General features: G+C 41.8%; 1 protein-coding gene across 1 annotated transcript; it reads right to left on the reverse strand.

Annotated features, from left to right (window-relative positions):
* Positions 1 to 600: 600 nt before the first annotated feature.
* smad1 (SMAD family member 1) lies at positions 601 to 18713 on the reverse strand. Its single transcript, XM_079553182.1, has 8 exons — positions 18628 to 18713; positions 13379 to 13451; positions 10203 to 10702; positions 6985 to 7251; positions 5943 to 6068; positions 3665 to 3886; positions 2621 to 2877; positions 601 to 1910 (listed from the first exon to the last, which is right to left on the reverse strand). Exons 3-8 carry the CDS (start codon positions 10600 to 10602, stop codon positions 1767 to 1769), a joined length of 1416 nt encoding a protein of 471 aa, XP_079409308.1. The 5' UTR covers positions 10603 to 10702; positions 13379 to 13451; positions 18628 to 18713; the 3' UTR covers positions 601 to 1766.
* Between the last annotated feature and the right edge of the window lie 848 nt (positions 18714 to 19561).

Below are 19561 nucleotides of genomic sequence, written 5' to 3' on the forward strand. Positions count from 1 at the left end.
CAATAGTGTATTATTCAAGTTGTGTTTAGTGGCAGGCAGCATTCTCTGAAGAGCTGTGCGTCTGAGTGTGGAATTTAGGAAGAAAGTGCTAACTTTGGGGGAGGCAAGACACAACTGTGTAACCATGCCACCCACGTTCTAACAAGGGCAGATAGCTTCACACACACTTCAAGGATACCAAGTGATATCCATGAAAGCTTACTTTAATTTTGATCAGCTGTAGACATATACAATTGTTGAGCAAGTTAATAATCTCAATGGGAGTCTGGGCTTGACAGTTGTTGTGGTGGCCAAATTAAAGGCCTGTTGTCAACACACAAGGCATGTGTAAACCTTCAGTCACCCAAAATAAAAAGTTGTATATTTTATTTTAGCATGGCAGCCTGTAATTAGTCAGACACAAAAACAAAGTATCCCTGTGAACTATTTATTGCCACATGCAAAATTAATGACTACATTCCAATAAGAGACACAGTAATGAAACAATTGTATTTATTTATTTCCAGTAGAGATATGACATCTTCATGGAATAAAACTGCTATTTCTAGGTGTTTTGTTGAGCCAACACAAAGACTTATGGACAAAAACAGAGCAGAGTGAAAAAGTGCAAAAGATTAAAGAAAGCATCCAAAATACAAAAAGAATGTGGAGAGTTTTATAGCAAATAGGAGTCAAAGCAAATATTCAATGAAATTTAAAAGTCTGCATTTTATATAAAAAAGAACATATCTGGACATCAGTAACTGACAGTTTCCATAGTTGACAATAAACGTTCATGATATTTCCAAAACAGTAATTTTTGCTCAGTCAATGTGATAATGACTGAAGCGGTCTTTGAAATATTTATATCCAAAATGTGACACATTTGCTGTATTATATACAACAATGCTAAACCGCCCTTGTTTGCCTCTGCTTGGTGTTCAGCTACAGTTTAAAGTCGTAACACTACACTAACCAAACTATGCTTTGCAAAACCAGAATGCACAGCACATAATCTAATAGTGGATATACAGTATCTAGACGACACTATTCTCCTCTTAAAGTCCTTTGAACACGAGAGTAACATAACATGAGCAACATTTATACATTACTTTGTTCAATAGTCTGAAATGCCCTTTAGTGCCATGCCCCGTTTAAAAACCCACCCAAACTCCCCCCCCTTATTTGTGGTACGGAATTTCATGTATCTGCTAAAACAATTGTCGAGAGGGTTAACTTCAGTCATGCTGGTCATTCTCCCAGTCTCTGCTTTCTTCGTGTAGCACATTTCATGTCAGCATTGTTGCATCCAACCGTATCCCAGCAGGCATCTGCAATCTCAGTGACCTGGAATGTCCCGTAATTATTCCTACACATGTATGCATCTCTAGATTTAAAGGAACATTGTGGACGTAACATCATAAAAGTCAGAAGAAATAAAACAATGAGGGGGAGAGAGGCTGAGGAGAATAGTTGCATCCTAATGAGTGTGATGGTCTAATTATTACAGTTGGTCACAAAGATCAAGTATCTTCCAGTTGCATCACGCTCTTGTTGCTTGCTCCTCTCCCAGACTGTAATCAGACATCCTTCAAGTACAGCGCCAATCCAAAACATTTAACAGCGCGGGACAAAACCCTGTGTAACAGGTCCCAGAACAGCTTGTGGTTCTTTCCAAACCCACTGATCGAAGCGCAAACCAGCCTGGGACCGGTTAGCTCGATGTCTTGCTACTTAAACAAAAATGCTGGGGTATGGACAGCCACAGGGGCAAAGGGCAGCCAAGCCTAGGACACTGAGGAAATGGGATTGTGAGGGGATCCCATCTGGGTTAGAACCTTGTCCAACCACTGCAAAGGACCATGCAGGTGGATCTCTATCCAGCAGGGGGTGCTGGTCACATCCTGTCGATGGTACTCCGCTCCCCAACCCTGTAACGAAAACAATATCATCTTAGATATCATCAGTCCATTTAGACCTAATCATGTGCGCTTACAGATGGTTTACAACAGTATTCATGCCTTTGCATTAATTTCTGTTTTGAATTGTAGCATTTTGGAACGGCTAGTGTTAAGATTTGACATCAAAATGAACAAAACTGATGATGACAAGCCGACTTTTAAGAATGTTCAATAAAAGTGGGATGGGTATGCAGTTGTTGTACAGGCCTTGGATACAATCAATGTCAATGTGAAATTGATTTTTTTTTTCCTCCAAATATTTAAACAAATCTTTTCATAAATAATAAAGCTATAGGGGAATTATTGTGGAATTTTAACAATAAAATCAATGATGAGGTGGCTTCACAAAAAGTAGAAATAATTCAACACTTAAATACTGAACTAATCCCATTAGGGCAGCATGATATGAGGGGGGAAATACATTTTTGTTTTGAACATTGCAATAACAATATTATTGAGATATTTTACTGAACCCTATGGTAATTGTGTCTAAAAAGACTATTATGATATATTGCGGCTGCTAATGTGATAAAAATAATTTTGCAACTTTGTGCAGAGCTACTTGAAATGAAAATAAAACATTATAATTCTGAATAGATTGAATATATTGCAATAAATTAATGGACTTTTCCAATAAAGCACTTTGGTAGAAACGCCTCGAGACTTTTTCCTCAACTGACCTTTACAAAGCTCATGCGGATGGTGCACATCTTGGTGAGCTCATACACGGCCTCAAAGCCGTGGTTGACAGACTGTGCGAGCAGCTCGGCAAACTCCTGGTTGTTGAAGATCTTAAGGCTGCAGCCGCTGGGGATCTTACACACAGTTGTTGGGTGGAAGCCGTGGTGGTAGTTGCAGTTACGGCTTTGGACGAAGATACTGCTGTCACTTAGACACTCGGCGTACACCTCCCCTCCCACATAATACAGATGCACACCTGAAATGAAAGGTTTCAGAAGTTAAAAACATCTCAAATACCAAAAACCATAAAAAGAGGTCTACTGGTCAAATGATGGCCTTTTACTGGCTACTTTAACTCATTTTATGCATGTATGACCCGACAATAACAAAAAGTCAGCTTTAACAGGGATGAGTACATGAGCATGTTTCACAACTCGCACTGTCACAGAAATGCTAGAAAACAAGCCTAGTATCTGAATATACAACATATTGGACGAGGACAATCAATTTGGTTTTATATCTGACTCCGGAGAGGGATATATCAAGTCTAACAATAACAGGGTTTGTACCTTTTTGTTTGCATCTTTTATTTACAGCAACATTTCAGGCCTATAGGGGAAAGTCTAGGTAGGCTGAGAATGAAATCCATCAGGCCAAAGTGGCTAGTGGAGCTAAATGTATTTAGTAGCCATCATCTTCCAATATTTTACAGGCTGGTCACTGTTAATTCAATTCATTGCTGTAATACAGTACATTTTGAATTGAGATATGTTTGTTTTTTTGACAATAAATGATTTATTTATTTATTATCTTTCTGGAGGGTCTTTCAATTGCAAACCTGTAAGAGTTTCTGCCAGGGGCATTCAATCATCAGAAATAATAGTCAAAACATGGTCGCTCCAAAGTCAATACATTTACTGTTAGCTCAGACTGTTGTTATTGTTTTGCTCCCTCCAGATCCTAAACCTCAGCATCTACGGTATTGACGACGCAGATTGATTAAGTCTTGTGTGCGCTCATTGGCTTCGCGGGCCGTACCGCACCTTTCCCAATGTGCCTCCGGGTGTTCTCGATGGTGGAGTTGCGGTTGACGTTGGACAGGAGGCCCAGACAGAATCGGTTGCGGTTATTGGAGGGGTCTGTGAAGCCATCGACGAGCACGCTGGTGGAGGAAGCCTGGAACGCCTCCCCGACGCGATTGTTCAGCTCGTAGTAAACAATGGAGCACCAGTGCTTGGGCTCCTCGTAGGCCACGGGCTGCACATCTGCACAGGAAGCACATTAACTGGTCACAGGAGTGCGCGCGGAGACAGACGCAGACACATTTAACGCACGTTTAAAGCTCCTCGGTGCAGACGAGATGCCAGGAGCCACTCATGCCTGGGGTTCTCTGCAATAAATCTAACACACCCACACATTTATACTTTATGAAATGTCCCCTGTAGCTAATAATAGCGATTTGAATAAACATTGAGAACCCATACAGTACATTTATGAATCAATGTGGACTAATCGAACAGTTTACTGGCTACAGTGCAATTTACTGGCATTTTTATTAGATCCACCTGCAATAGTTCAAAAAACAAAAACAAAACATCCTCAAAACAAAGACCAAGGACCAATGTGCATCTGCCGTAAAGCGGGTGCCAGCTGGCCTCCCCCACCGACTTTTGTCCCCACCACATACTTCTCCCAAACTTCCTCGGTAACATGGCACTGGCGAGCAGGTGTGTTTTGTCTGTCACCTTCCCAGAGCCGCTCCACAATAGCGGCCTACTCCCCACTAACAGGATGCAGCTTGTGTGGAAAAGAACTCCCTAAACTCCCACTTCCACACAGCATTTCAACAGATCTTCCCGTCAGCGCTGTCACCACACCACCGACCAGCGGGACGGGAGAACCAGGGAGCGCAGCAGTTATTTGGAAATGCAGTTTGGAAATATATCTGACTGACACTTGGGGATTTTATAATATCAGCTATCGGCCAATCTAGCACAGAAAAAAGCCGATATCTCCTAGACTAGGGCTGTACGATATGGACAACATTTCATATCTCGATATTCATGCCAGATATCTCGACATCAATATGATGCGATATAACTATGGATTAGGTGAAAACAAAGCATTTTTCGGAAAAATAAAATAATACAAAAGAGTGCAGTTTTATTGATAAAAAACTATATCTTGCTTACATATCGATTTTAATATTTTGAATGTTCTATATCTTTCAGCCCTTGTAGAGACTTCCTGTTTCTTTGCATTGGAGATAGCGAAGTCAGGGCTTTAAAACAAGTACACTAAACCTCAGTGAATATGCATGACATTTTGAAGCACAAAACCTGGAGAATTAGTTTATGTTTATGAAAAACCCATATTGGTCGACCTCTACTTTGGCGTACCCCAAGACTATGACTGCATAAAATATTGCAGTATTAGCGGATACAATATCCATGTCCAATTTCGTTATCGCAACATTTGAGTCAGCCATCAAACACTGATTTATCCCCCCCCCCCCCCTTATTGTGCTACTCTATGCCAAATCTTCTCCACAGCAAATCTATATATGGATTTGGCAAAGGTACAGATTCAATCAAAAATCTATACCTTTTTGACTGAATTACTTTTAATTCAAAAAAGTAACACAGTTTAAAAAAGGACATCTTCAAGATTAAAAGAAACAATAAGCAACCTTTTTGAAACTAAATAAATAAAACCATTCAAATAAGTATCGGCTTTGCCAACACAGCCTGAAGTCTGTTGGAAAAGGCAACGGAGGTATTGTATATGACAAAATATACATAGGATCTTTGCCTAAGTAACTTCATTGTTCATTTTAATGTGTTCAAAGCAGAATTTTCCAGCTTGTTAAATTCTGTGCCAAATTTATCCAGATAGTAGCAGTTGCAGTCTTGTGCTGTGGGCCCCAGGTTTAAGGGGAAATTAGTGTATCTTATTGTTAACAAGATTTAAGTCATCCACCACCAGCAGAGATGACATAGGCCTGAGCTTTTTATAGCGCTCATAAAAGAGCTGAGGTTTGTCGAGCTCCCCCTGGGTTTGCACCCACAGATGGCGGCTCTGGGGAGAGTAAATCTGCACAATATCCAGCAGGTGATGGCAAAAGACAGACCTTTTTCTTCTTTCTAATTGGACTTGAACCACAAGAGTAAATGAAGCTTTAAAACACAGAGGAGACTTCCCAGAAATCCTTGCACCTGCAGTTCAAGGCTAACAGACGCAGACAGCTTTATGTGATGATATCATAGTCGAAGCGGGGGCAGTGCGGGTGATAAGTGAGCGCTGGGGGGGTGGGAGGGTTACCTGAGGTGCGATTGTTAGTCTCTAGGGTTAGGGGCAAAGGTGGAACCAGGAGGTTTGTGTCCATCGGCTGGGGGCAATCCTGAGTCATCTGCTCCTCTGGGGGCATGTAGGCAGGAGGGGGGGTCTCTGCATCACAAAGAAAGAGGGCAAAATGTCGTTAAAGTCTGAAGCATAACAACAGCCAGTCTCTTTACCTGGCAGCTAAACAGGCTATTCTTTTTAAATGCAGGGACCAGTCACAAGACACAAAAAAGAATTCACTGTATTGGAATTCTTCATGGCAACATCAAAGGGTTGAGTATCTCTAACAACTTAAGCCCAGATCGAGAGATTTGTAATGCAATCAACTTCTTTGTTTCCGCGTTATTGTATATACAGACTACAGATGCAATTTTCTTTGATCCACACATTACTGACATTTAAGAGGGGGTATTATATTTCTTGCAGATATTTGATAATCATCTCAATCACATCATCTTACCCTTTGTTGGTTAGAAAATGCAATACTGATCTAAAACAGCTAAAACAAATCATGCAGCAGTTTCACTTCCTGATATTCACACAAAATCCCCATAAGCCACTCCCACCCCTCGCTCCCCTTTGCTGTGCATCTGTTTCAATAAAGTGTAAAAAAAATTAACAGTCTGTGCACTGGCTCGCTATGGGGAGTGTGTTCACTTCACAATGACAGGATTAAGCTTAGCAAGAGATCGAGAGGTAGGAAAGTATTTCCTGGATACGAAGGACCTCAGGAGCAGCTTTGTGGACAGCCACAGTAGAAGATCTAAAGATTACTCAATGATGCGGTAGCAGCTCAAAAGAGAGATAAGGTAATAAGCTCTAAAAAGTCAATTTGGCCCCTTTTAAAGTGCATTTGGCAGGCTAGAAAATCTATTTCACAGGCGTCCTCGTGTAACCAATAACCATACTGTACATAAGCAAGTCCCAGTTCAGTCAATTTGGGTGGAGTTCTCCCTCTCCTTACATCACTTAAACGCACACAAGAGTCAAACATTTTAAAAGGCAGCGTGTCAGATCTCACCTGGCATCTGGAATGGGCTGCCTGGATCGGAGCTGGAGGGAGAGTGAGGGAAGGTGGTGGCGCTGCTGCCGCTCCCGGGCGAGCTCGGGTAGCTGTTGCCTGGCGATTGAGGGAAAGGCATCGTGTTGGTCTGAGCGAAGGATTCTGGGAAGGTGGCGTTCTGGGGCATGTGCGGCTCGTTCTGCTGGAGAGGATTGCGGAAGCGAGGCAGCATCGTATGCTTGGCGTTGAACTCGCTGTTTCTCGGTACCAACACGGGAGGCAGCACTGGAGACACAAATCAAAGTATTTTCAATTGTTCAGGAATACATTGTTGATCATATTGAATTAATCACATGTTTGTTGCACTTCAGATTGGGATTTGGTTTTGTGTTGACTCTTGAGAAGTGCACTCATCACTACGGTTTTGTTTATATTTCACATATTGTTTTCTAATGTTACTCTATGGATATTGTTGCACTTTACCAACAAAAAACTGTGGAATTTGACCATAACGTATGACCATAAAATTAAGCATTTTCAACAATGTCCTAAGGTGTAGCCCAGACCTGTTCACCACAACTGCCTCTAAAATCCTGCACTCAAAAAGGTGTTAATTCGGGTCCGAAGTGCCGTCATGCACGAGCTTAATATAGAAGGTGCAGTTACACATATGACCTGAGGTGGCAGTAGTGAGTATAAAATGGCTAACTTGCATCTAGCCCCTTTAATGACTGTTTTAACCCCTTTTTAGAGGCTTTGTTCATATTTTACACATAAAAACACAGCACACAATATCCCTCCTGTCCAAACTGGAATGCAACTCAAATCCATCTCAATAAAGAAATCTGGCAGTGGCTCTTGCCTACGATTGCTCATACTAAGTGCAGATGTCCCTGCATTTTTCAAAAGTCAGCATTCAGCTCGTTAATCTTAGCCAGCGCTATTTGGCCCTGACAATTCATCTGAGGTGAGCTATTCCTGAGGAATTTTTCTGATGGGGCAAGTACCGTCTGGCTGCTCGCAGGCCTCACACACATAGTGGGATGGGATTTATGGCTTTTTTTTTTGTCAAGAGCTGGATCTTTTGGTTACATTAATCTCATAGCACTAATTAAGATTTTTTTTTACCAGTTGAAATATGTTAAAAAAAAACTGTTTCTGGTGTTTGTTCAGCTTTCAGTAGGGCTATGCAATTAACATTTTATTAAAATCGAGAAAAAATGATCAATCTCAGTTACTGGCAAAAATGTATCAATCCATACAAGGGGGAATATCCTCACCCTCTACCATTTACGTCCAAAAGATCCAATTCGGTCGCATCACTATTCGAGATACTCTCCATTTGTGCCTATAAATACACGCAGATAAATAAAGCGTGTGCTGAAACCTGAAGACGAGCCGCTCATGCTGCGAGCGCTCCTGCAGGTACTCCGCGAGCCACAGCATCAGTGTCGCAGCAGCGCCGTTGTTTTGAAAGTTATACATATAGTCTGGGCGGACAGCTGAAGAGCTGGGGGGGGCGCAGTGACAGGAAAAGTGGTCGGTGGACACACACAGGTGGCGCGGGGGGTGTATCACCTAAGCCCTAGCGCTTGTCTGCTCCACCACACCCCTCCGACCGTGAAAACAAAAAGCGTGCAAGGCAGGCAGCGACTCTTTCCTCCTATTGTGTGGTGGGTGAGCGCCTTCCTGTGTTCCTCATCCTCAGAGAGATGGGGAGTGTGGTCCGGGCCGGGTGGAGTTATTGTAGCATGTGTGCACGGGAGTTTAAAAAAGGACAGGCGCACAGAGCATGCCCCGAAACAAAGCCTTCATTCTAGTCGGGATGGAATTTCCTGCCCCCCGCACACGCACACACACACACACACACACACACACACACACACACAAACACACACACACACACACACACACACACACACACACACACACACACACACACACACACACACACACACACACACACACACACACGGACCAGGCACCCTGCAGACAGCTGCTGCTATCTTGTCAGCTGACCTGTGTTTTCTGTTTAGCGTGAGGCCAAACACAGTTGGATTTATTTTGTCTACGCAGCCAAAGAAGATACATATTTGGCCTAGAAATCAGGAGGTCAAGTTCCAAAATCAATTCTTAGAAAAATGTTGCGAGAAAAATCTGCAGATGTTTAACACAACACAACAAAAAACCTTTCAAGCCGAACCAAGTACCATGTCAAGCCAGCAATACTTGTGGCAAAATATCTGACAAGCAAAGCCAATTGTTTTATCTTTGATATTCTGATTAATGAATTAACTCGGTGTGAATGTTCACAGAGAACGCTCTAATTGCTAACTGTTAAACAAGTATCTTAATAGCAACTTAACAATGACTGCAAATGTTTATCACATTTAATTTGCCTAGCTGGGTTATTCAAATACTTTTGGCTATATTATGTATATTGAAAATCATGCATTTTAATAAAGAAATAAATGTGGCAGTGATTCTTGACAGCAATAGCTTATATTAAGAGCACGTGATCATACTTTTAGCAAAAGTCAGACTTCATATGGATTAACACGGTATGGTACAGGTAAAAACACAAGTACAGGTAATTACATATTACACTGCAAGGTTTAATAAAGGAGTACAAAGTGTAACAACTGTATACAATGTGTAATAAAGGTGTACTATGTGTGGGTACTAAAGAAAGTGAAAATGTGTGCACTTTTTATATTAATTTCAAAGGAAAGTTAATTTTAATGATGTTTTTCAGTAAAAAGTTTGATTTTGAGAGAAATTTAGCTTCATTTTGAACACAACACACTAATAATTACTGAATAATCTTATTTTAGTAGGTCACTTTGTGATAATATTGGCAAGATCCTCGAGGTAGGGGGTGCTCGGAGTATAAATGAATGACTAAATGAGTACGCAACACAAAAATGGTTTGGAACCAGTGAATCTAAAGTGAGACACTATGTACCTTTATGCACCCCTTTGTTACACGCACACCTACATGCTCTACACCTTTATTATTACACCTTTATTAAACCTTGCACTTTAATATGTAGTTACCTGTACTTACGTGTGTAACAATTATCTCATTACCTGAACCTACACATGGAACTTGCAGGCTGTAATCTAAGGTGTTATCGAGTATTGATTCATCTGGGAGCTCTAGCACGAGTACTTTCTTTTCTTTTCTTTTTTAATAAAATGAAATAAAATAGCAGTGGCCTACAACAGTATATTACCTGGACTGTCCACTCGTTTGTAATGGTACGGGTTGATGCACACGTCCTTCTGCTTGGATCCGAAGGGGTACTCGCAGCACTCCAGGGCCTTGAGCTCGTGGTGGGACTGCAGGTCGGGCCAGCGCCACACCCGGCAGTAGATGACGTGGGGCAGCCCCTTCCTGTGGGACACCTGCAGCCGGCCGTCCAGAGAGCGCGGAATGGTCACACAGTTACTGGGCTGTCCCGGGCAGCTCAGCGCCCGCTCCAGCTCCTCCATCGCGCCCTTCTTCTTCTTCAGCTTCTTCACCAGCGCGTCGACGGCCTTCTCGGCCCACTTCTCCTCTTCGTCCCCCTGCTTCCATCCCAGCAGCCTCTTGACGGCCGGGCTGGTGAAGGAGAACAACGACGTGACGTTCATGCTGGACTAGCCGGCCTCCTCCCCTCTAAAAGTCCAAGCGGGGAAGGATAGAGTCCAGGCTTAAGCAGGCAAGATGGCGTGTCCAACTGAAAAGCTGAGCCTAGGAGAAAGGGGGGGGGAAAGTTGGTAAGTCATTTATGTCAATCTTTCTCCAATTTCGAGTCAGTTTTACAGTGAATAAAGTAAATATTTGCAGCCGTGATTTTGATTCAATTGTGATTAATTGTGCAGCCCTACTATAACCAGCACGGTCCTAATCCAACAACCCCTCCCTGTTCTCTCATCAACTCTATACATGGCAAATGATGATGTTATCAATATAGCAGGTTTGGCTGTGGCTGTCATGGCTTCTGGGAAGTTGGCACTGACAGCAGAGTTACATCAGGCATTCTCCGGATGGCTTCCTGTCTGTACGGCTTGTCACATTACCACCACTGGCTAATGTCATTTACACAAAAGACACAACTTACTGGACAAAGGCTAAAAAGAATCACAGTGAAGGAATTTGGCTCCATAAACTTCCACACCAATAAGTCAATCAAAGTCAGCTGAGGGGTAATGGAGTAATGTATCAGACAGCCTAAGTATCTCCCTGACTAAAACCGTTATGGTTTCAGGTTTTATACTCGGTCAAAACCCTGTGTTTTGAATGGCAATTTCAAGTCAACCCTTGTGGTTTTGATCTCTTCCAGCTTAGTAAACCTGTTACATAGAAAAGATGGGAGATTCATGTGTTATAATAAAATGACTTTAGTGTGAAAAATCTGGCACAAAATACTAATCACTATCCACTTGTTTATTCATGAGTATTCCCGACATTCTGAGGAATTTTGGTCATTCAAAAGACTGAGTACTTTGTTTTGAATTCTTAATTGCCATGAAAACAGTCCAAATTTTACCCCACATCAGACCTGTCCTTATCCTCCTCCTAATACATGATACATAGTAGGGATGCACCGATCCGATACCGGTATCGGATATCAGAGCCGATACTGGAAAAAATCCGATATCAGGTATCGGCTAGAAATCCGATACAAGTTAATATGGGCATGCCGTACCTTTTTTTGAACAGCGGAACCTGGAGAATTCAATCACTGAGCTAGTTTTAACTGCTGCAAATGTATTTTAATCATCGTGCAATATGCTGTGGCTAAAAACAGCAGGCTAATGCTAAGCGCAGCATGCTAAGGCTACCAGCAACAAATCAACGCTGGGACAGAAACTATGACTGAATCACCTAAAGTAATAAAATAAAAGTGTCCACTGTTGAAGCGGCAAAGTATTTGAAATGTTGTTAAAGAATAACTGATTTGTAATGATCAGATCACTTTTGGAGTTGCCAATATTAATGCAACCTAAAAGCCTGTCATGCAGCCAAGGATATTTAGTGTACAAAAGGCCAGTGTGCCTTGTTAAATATTTTGACATTAGTTTATTAATAGATTTGTTTGACCTGTAACATCGCGCTTGCAAGAAAAGATAAAAACTTTCTTGGATCTTGCATTGAAGTAAAGAGGACCATTAATTTTTTCAGAGAAAGAAACTTTAAAGGAAGTCTCTTGGTATCGGTTAATGTCGGCAGATACTGAAACCCACAGTATCGGTATAAAAAAGCTGGATCTCTAATACCTAGGCTTTATGAACAAAGAATTTTACACTTAAGTAATGGCGGCCAGTTACTATTTTAATTTAGCCCACCAAAAATGAAAAGTAAACCGTACTTATGATAAATAACAACCAGAGAAACTAATTTAAAGTCCATTTATGGTATGGGGAAACACTTTTTAACTCTATTCTTTGATTTATGTATTTTTCTTGATAGAAAATATACCGCATATTAAACTAACTTATGTGTAGCATTTAGCACATATTGTCAAGACATTCTATACATCGAACACAGAAATTTGACAAATGAGTTTATTATTGTCTCCATCAGATTAGAAATGCCCTTGAAGTGTGCAGAGGCTTCACCACCAGGCAGTGACGCGCACACAGTGACTTGGGGGCAGGAATGTGGCAGCGTTTAGGACAATAAAAAGGAAGTGTATGCAGACCCCAGGATAAATGTGCCCATTCACTTCGGTCTCACAGGAGCAATTCAGAAGCCCCAGAGTGCGGGCATTTGGGCTTTTGAAAGCGTAAACAAGAGCATGCTGAATTCCCCTACTTTTTTACTTTTTTTTTTGCATGTTTGGGAGAAGGTAACTAGGGTGAGGAAGAAAATGTACTCTGCGCTTCGAGGGGAGACTGGTGCTTCTGGTGGTAGTGCTCTAGCACAGTGGTTCTCAACCTTTTGGAGCCGCGACCCCCATTATATCAGGTAAAGGGGTTCGTGACCCCCTGCCCGGGTTTTACCGTGAAAAATAGGAACATTAGCCTACATAATTCTTAAAAAACAAAGAAAAAAACAAATGGCTGAAATCAAATTCATCAAACTATGATCAAATAATGGTACTCTGGTAAAGTAGCAAACACATGCTACAATAAAACATTTGATTATACGCTAATGAAAATATGTATATTTTATCTAAATGATCTGGCGACCCCCCAAATTTGTTTCGCGACCCCCTTGGGGGTCCCGACCCCCAGGTTGAGAACCACTGCTCTAGCAAAATGCCACACAAAAGGTAACACTGAATTATGCCAGCAGTTCACTTCGCTCGGAAATGGTTCTCAGAAGTCACAGAATGCTATCAGCTCATTAAGCACGGGAGATATTGCATTCTGTCACTCTGCGTCTGAAATAAAATACCCCGTGTGTCATAAATGCACTAACCTTTTGTCCCAAATGAGTCACGGGTGAAGATGCATCACTCTCTGACAGTAAAGCCGGCAGCAGATAGGATTTCCTACGAGCAGGAACAAATACATCATTAAGATCGGAGCGCGGTTATTCTCGGACCTTCAGATTATGGGATGAGCAGGCATCTCTATGTTTGTCGGCTACTGCATGCGCAGCCTTCATCATCCTGACAGAGGGCCGGGCCACGGCGATGAGGACAGGTGCTGTTTATAACATGCGTCTGACTCTACTATTGTAAACTGTAAAGCTGAAAGTTTGCATCTATACTTAGCCTAGATACTCACATGGCTAAAAGCGTCACTACTAAACATACACACGGGTAAGGGATAGGGGCAACAGACACGAGACAGATATGAGAGAGCATCAAGAGGGGAATACTTTTGGAAAATATCTAATGGTGGGTTTTCTAACAATAATAAAAAATTTGTATCACGATATTTTAAAAACACTCAGAAATATTAACACCTACCAAATACCAAATTGTGCGTCAAGCTAAAACAACAATAAAATTCATAACCCAAATTACAGCCATTATTTGCTAACTGAATCATTAAAATGGCTATTTCGGCTGGATTATATCAATCAGCTCTAACGTATCAATCAGATTGGCATATGAGCAGCACATATTGCACAGCAGCAGATCTACTTCCTTTGTGCTGAGTTCTGCACAGTTCTCTACAGGTGCAGGGCGGGAGATTTCCTAAAGTGGACCCAAACATCTAAATCCAGACATGACATGGGTGTGGGACCGGTATAGCTGAAGAAATCCAACTTCTCCCACTATTTCTTTTTATTATTAGTACTACGCCTAGCCACAGTTGCCCCGAGTGATGCAGCCAATCTGCGCCACCGACCACTCCGACCGCACGGCATTCACATGTGCAAAGGCGGGTGTCTTGCCCAAAGACACAATGACAGTATGCAACTATTTATCAAACATAAGGAAAGCTGCTGATTTGAGCATGTGCTATCGATAAAGCATAGACTCCACTTTGTTGTACACAGCTTTGGTGAGATGTGGGTCAGTGCTCTCTTTGAACCGTGTATTCCTTATAATGAACACAACTTGATACAATGCAACCCCGAAGACAAAAAAAAAAAAAAAGAGCCCCATCTAGTCTTTTTGATCCCCTTCCAGCCATTTCGCTCTATCAGCACACAGTCAGGACTGGCTGTACAAAGACAAGTAATCTATTTCAGATGGAAAAATCGACAAGGTTCAGCACGGTAACATCTGGACTCACAATCCTTCACTGTCACTGGGCTCCAGCTGCAGACCAAATCTGAGAGTGTGTTTTTTTCTTTACTCATGCTCAAATATCTGACCACATGCTTATTCAAGAGCCTGATATGGCATTGTGTTGCCTCTTTGGACAATGCTAGTTTGGATTTTGCAGGGAGGCAGTCAAAATATAAAGGCGCCATTGTGCCTCCCTGTTCCTACACCTATGTATAGACCACAATGTTCTGCTGATATAAATAACCTTTTTTTTGTGTGCGACAATGTTTCAATATTCAACTATTTGTATCTAAATTTAGTTCACTGAACGTGGCATTAAATGAAGTAGACAGGCCTATATTGCAAGCACACCAATTGGTCAAATAAGCTAGAAATGGGTTGAGCTACCTGCAACTTTTACAAAATGCTGTCAAAAAACTATCAATGTATGTTTCTTTTCATCAAGAGGAATCATTAAAGAAAAAACAAACCAAAGTTTACTTATTTCTCTCTTTCACAAATTCTGTTTGTACATAATACATAATACTATTTGCCTCGTGCTAGTATTTTTAAGATTGTGCTACTGTGACAGAGGCCATTAGGACTGGGTACCGTAAAGCGATACCAGTTTAGCATCGGAAATAAACGTTTAGGCACTAATGGTATCTTATGCAAAAACGAACGAAAGCGTCTCAGAGTGAGACGGTGTGAGAGATTTTGTTTGTTTTTGCATAAGTTGCCCTGCCTTCTACGCACCTGTCGCCTCCCAGGTGTGTCCTTAGGTAATAATGGTGTCAAAAAAAATTTAAGTATTGAAAGTTTTTAAAAAAAAGTAGTAAAAAAGTATTATATCTCCAAAACCAAGTTTTGATGCTTTTGGCCCAGGGACAGCATTCAAGCTCAAATCAAGTCTTTTATGGAATAAAAAAACATTACTGTTGTTTCGGGTTCTATATAACAAATATATTTGTATAGCAGGTATAGAAGAAAAGCATTGTCCAGGCATCGGTAGTGTAAATCTGTAAAGTCCTTCTTGGATCAATAATGGCGCTGAAGTTTGCACCACATGAAAAGATATCGTGATGTCCAATAACTTGACTTGTGTAATAACAATGTCTTTGTAACATTTCACAAAAACATTTCATCACATCTTCTAAAAAAAAAAGATTTAAAAAAAAGAAAGTAAGAAATCAAGCTACAATCATTAAACTTTTGCATATTTGAATTTACCATGATTTTCCGTTTTTTTTATTTTTTATATAGACTGTGTTAGGAAAAATAATGTATATCTCAGTCAAATGGACGAGCTCATTGATTTCATAATAACTTGGCGATATACTGTGTATATAAGACGTGTCTAGGAAAGTCTAGAAGTCTAAGATTAACGGTTAACAGAAGTTATAACACTATTCATCATATTGATATTTTCTTTATTTGACAATTCCTCAACTTTCAGATTATTTCACCTTTTTTCTTCTGCTGAGGCGGCAAATTCAAACATCTCATCATTGAAAGAATGGTTTTTCAATCCTCAATAATGACTCGTGCATTCAACATGTGCTCGGTGCGTACTCGGATAACTGTGCGCTCATCTTCAGTGACACTCACTAAATGAAGAGTCATGCCTGCAATGGCCTCTCCTCCTCCATAAAAGCTCAAACACACACCATCATTTACACAACGGCCTCATAAAAACCCTTCGGACATTCCCCTCGGCGCAGCGCGAGGATACGGCCCCTCGCTATTGCGTTAGCGGTAGCTCCTTATGGCCATCCGTTACCCGGGCGGACAGTTAGTGTGGCTAATGGGACACTCTCTGGCCCGACTGGTTTGACCTGACTGGTGCAGGCCGTTAGCCACTACACTAGTCCCGCAGATCATTTTGCGCCACTCCAGTGTCTGTTAATCAATTTAGGCTCTGGATGAGGAGGATGAGGAGACAGTACTAATGCTTTCTGGACCGTCCCCGGGGAGTCAGCATTATGAAGAACCTACATTATTTATCAGCAGGGTCCTGGATGGGGCCTCCATTAGCCCCCGCTCAATGGCAATAAACGGACGAGTGCAGGAAGAGAGAGAGAGAGAGAGAGAGCGACAGATAACTAGAGAGACAAATGCAAAGAGAGAAATCGAGGAAGACTGATGGCAGAGGGGAACGTTTTTGGAGAAGATCTGGCCTCTGGATTAAGTGCCTTCAAGTCTCATTACAAAGTAGATGGTGATGTTACAAGGGTGCAGCATGCTTTTGCGCAATTACAAACACATAAATATGCAGCAATGCCATTTGATCCCCGAAAGCGTCCATGAAAAAGCATCTGGAGGCTATTCCGAAAAGGCTTTTGTGTCTAAATGAAGGAGATAAAGAATGGACACAAACAGATTTGATTAATAGGATGTTCCAAGAATACAATTACTGCAGTAAGACTGTAGTGAATTGGAAAACACTGCCCTCTAATCCAAAACAGGATTCTCAATGTCAATAGCAATGTCTTCACCGAAAACATGCTTTGCAACTGTAAAAGTCTTTAACCTTAACCCTGGAAGATGGTACATTGCAGCTTATTTTAATAGCTTCCCAGCTCACATCATAGAGTCCAATTTTTTTACATATCCGTCTCATATCTTTTCTAAGTGTTATTAGTTTTGCAATTTAAGTTTAAAATCAAAATGAGGTAATATGTATTTCAATAGTCAGTATTATTAATATTAGAGAGAAAACTTCAGCACTAATAAAGAATCAAAGGAATTTCAGAGCACGTTTGTGTTTGTAGAGGTCAGAACTACAGGCTTAATGCATAAATGGTAAATGGTCTCAACTTATATAGCGCTTTTCTACCTTCATTAGGCCTTTTACATCAAGAAAACCAGTCACCCCGTCACACTCTCATTCATACACCAATGTACGCAGGAGCTCACGATGAAGCTGGTGTATTTTGTTGTTTGCAAAGAATTCGGCACAAGATAAATAAGTATTTGCGATTAACTCAATTCGCAACCCTCGCTACATCCTCACGGTCGGACATCCGGGAATTCCATGGTCACGACCGTCAGCAGCAAGCAAAGGGAAGGGCGCAATCCAACTACTCGGTCACGAGTTGAATTGATGAATGCATTGGTTGAAATGTGGCACATGTGTCCGTTGTGTCGACTCCGTTGTTTACCCCCTTTGAGCGCCGTTTCTAAGGGAGTGGCTCCGAATCAACACCCCACTGACATCAGTCCGGCCGTGAGGATGATAGACAGATTTTACATTGGGCGAAACAATATAAACAATTTAAAGTTACATTTGTATTTCATATTGACAATCAGTTTGTAAAGTTTTCACATCTTCCCTGTCATTTAGTTAGCAACGCTGTAATTGACCTGTTGTTAATGGATGAGAGACATGTAATAAATAGTGTTTCAGTCCATATAATAGACAATAGACACCACAGTGAATTCCTTCAACTGCCTCACTGTGATCACTGGTGACATGAACAGTGCGGGCTTGACATGCCATTGACCTGGTGCCATAATAACAAACATGCACAGCTAATGTGGCAAACGCTATCAAGAGGCAAGTCAATCTGCACAGTGACCACTCCAGGCTCCACTCACTGTCGCCATCAGCCTTCCCAAACTGCTCACCGAGGAGCAGGAGAAACGCGGAGCTGTACATATGTGCAGTGTAGACACAACCGCCGAACACATGGGGGTTTCTGCAGCCATCTCAACCACGCTCGGCACTCAGCGTAGGGTTAGTGTTGTGTTAGGGTGGACACCTCACCCCCGACATATGTTGTCCGAGACACACAGACACAGACAGGGCTGCGTCGACTGTGGTCACTACTGTTGTGACTGGATACAGTGGGTACAGGAATGCCACTAACCTATATTTACACCAACTTTTCTTTGTCTCGCTCACGAACAGACCAGCTCTTCACTAATATCTGCTACACCTAAGAGGAACAATATACAAACGCTTTGATAATGCGCCATAACTGAATCTCCTATATTTACTCACGTTTACTCAAGGAAATCACTGACAAGGACAAATTCCTGTCCTTTGAGTAATTTGATATGTAGCCGTCAATGAGGACAGGAGATCCAGCCTCTTCTGCTGCTGCTGCTGCTGCTGTACATCCCTCACTCACGCTTCTTCTAGATTCAGCGTGAAGGAAACACTCATTCACATGCACTAATTGTGGAGCAATGCCAAGTCAATTGAGCGATTGGCTTGATGAACTAATCGCACATCAAATTTGAGTTTCATTGACTGTGCTGGTAAATTCTATCATAGCAAATTGTGGAATACACCCAGTTAACTGCTTAACTACAAAAAAAACGACAAAAAAAACCCCAAATCCCTCCAAAAACTCAATTTACGCACAATTACGCACGGATTTGACGCCCACTTTTCCCCCCCATTCCGGCTACTTCCATGTGAAACATCTATTTTCGCAAGCAACTGAATCGAGCAAAAGTTACATTGAGTCGGTTAAAGTGCATCCGCGTGAACATTAATTCAAGCCGTTGCTCAAAATTTGAATATCGTCACACTTTGGAACTTGGAATAGGGGAAAAAAGTTTTAGCGACAATCAAACGACAGAAAACCGCAGCGCTGCAAACAGTCATTCCGCTCAGCAGTTCCGGGCCAAGGGATGAAAAGTCGAATCACACACGCAGAGAGTTTTCCATTTAAAGCGCGTTGCAAAAGTGAGTAAAAAGTTTGACTGTACCTTTTTTTTTTTCTTTGAGCGCGCCGCCGTTCCTGTGTGTGTGTTCTCCGCTGCGTCTCGGTTGTGCTCGGCCCTGGCGTCAGGGAGTCGCGGGGCCGCCTCACCCTCCGCCTGCGCCAGTATCACGCCGCGGGATGCAGCTCTGACAACAACAAGACCTACTTTTTACACTTCTTCTGTTCATCCTCATTTACTGGGGAGGGGGGGATGTGGATTAT

Source organism: Gobius niger, assembly GCF_951799975.1.
Source record: "Gobius niger genome assembly, chromosome: 3".
Classification (NCBI taxonomy): Eukaryota; Metazoa; Chordata; class Actinopteri; order Gobiiformes; family Gobiidae; genus Gobius; species Gobius niger.

What these genes read in the sequence shown, in the direction of transcription:
- smad1 (XM_079553182.1), bottom strand. Translation starts at nt 10,602, where the DNA reads ATGAACGTCACGTCGTTGTTCTCCTTCACCAGCCCGGCCGTCAAGAGG. An exon ending in CAGCCCATTCCAGATGCCAG is followed by an intron (nt 6,069 to 6,984) that starts GTGAGATCTGAC and finishes TTTGTGATGCAG; the next exon opens with AGACCCCCCCTCCTGCCTAC. An exon ending in CCGGAGGCACATTGGGAAAG is followed by an intron (nt 2,878 to 3,664) that starts GTGCGGTACGGC and finishes CTTTCATTTCAG; the next exon opens with GTGTGCATCTGTATTATGTG.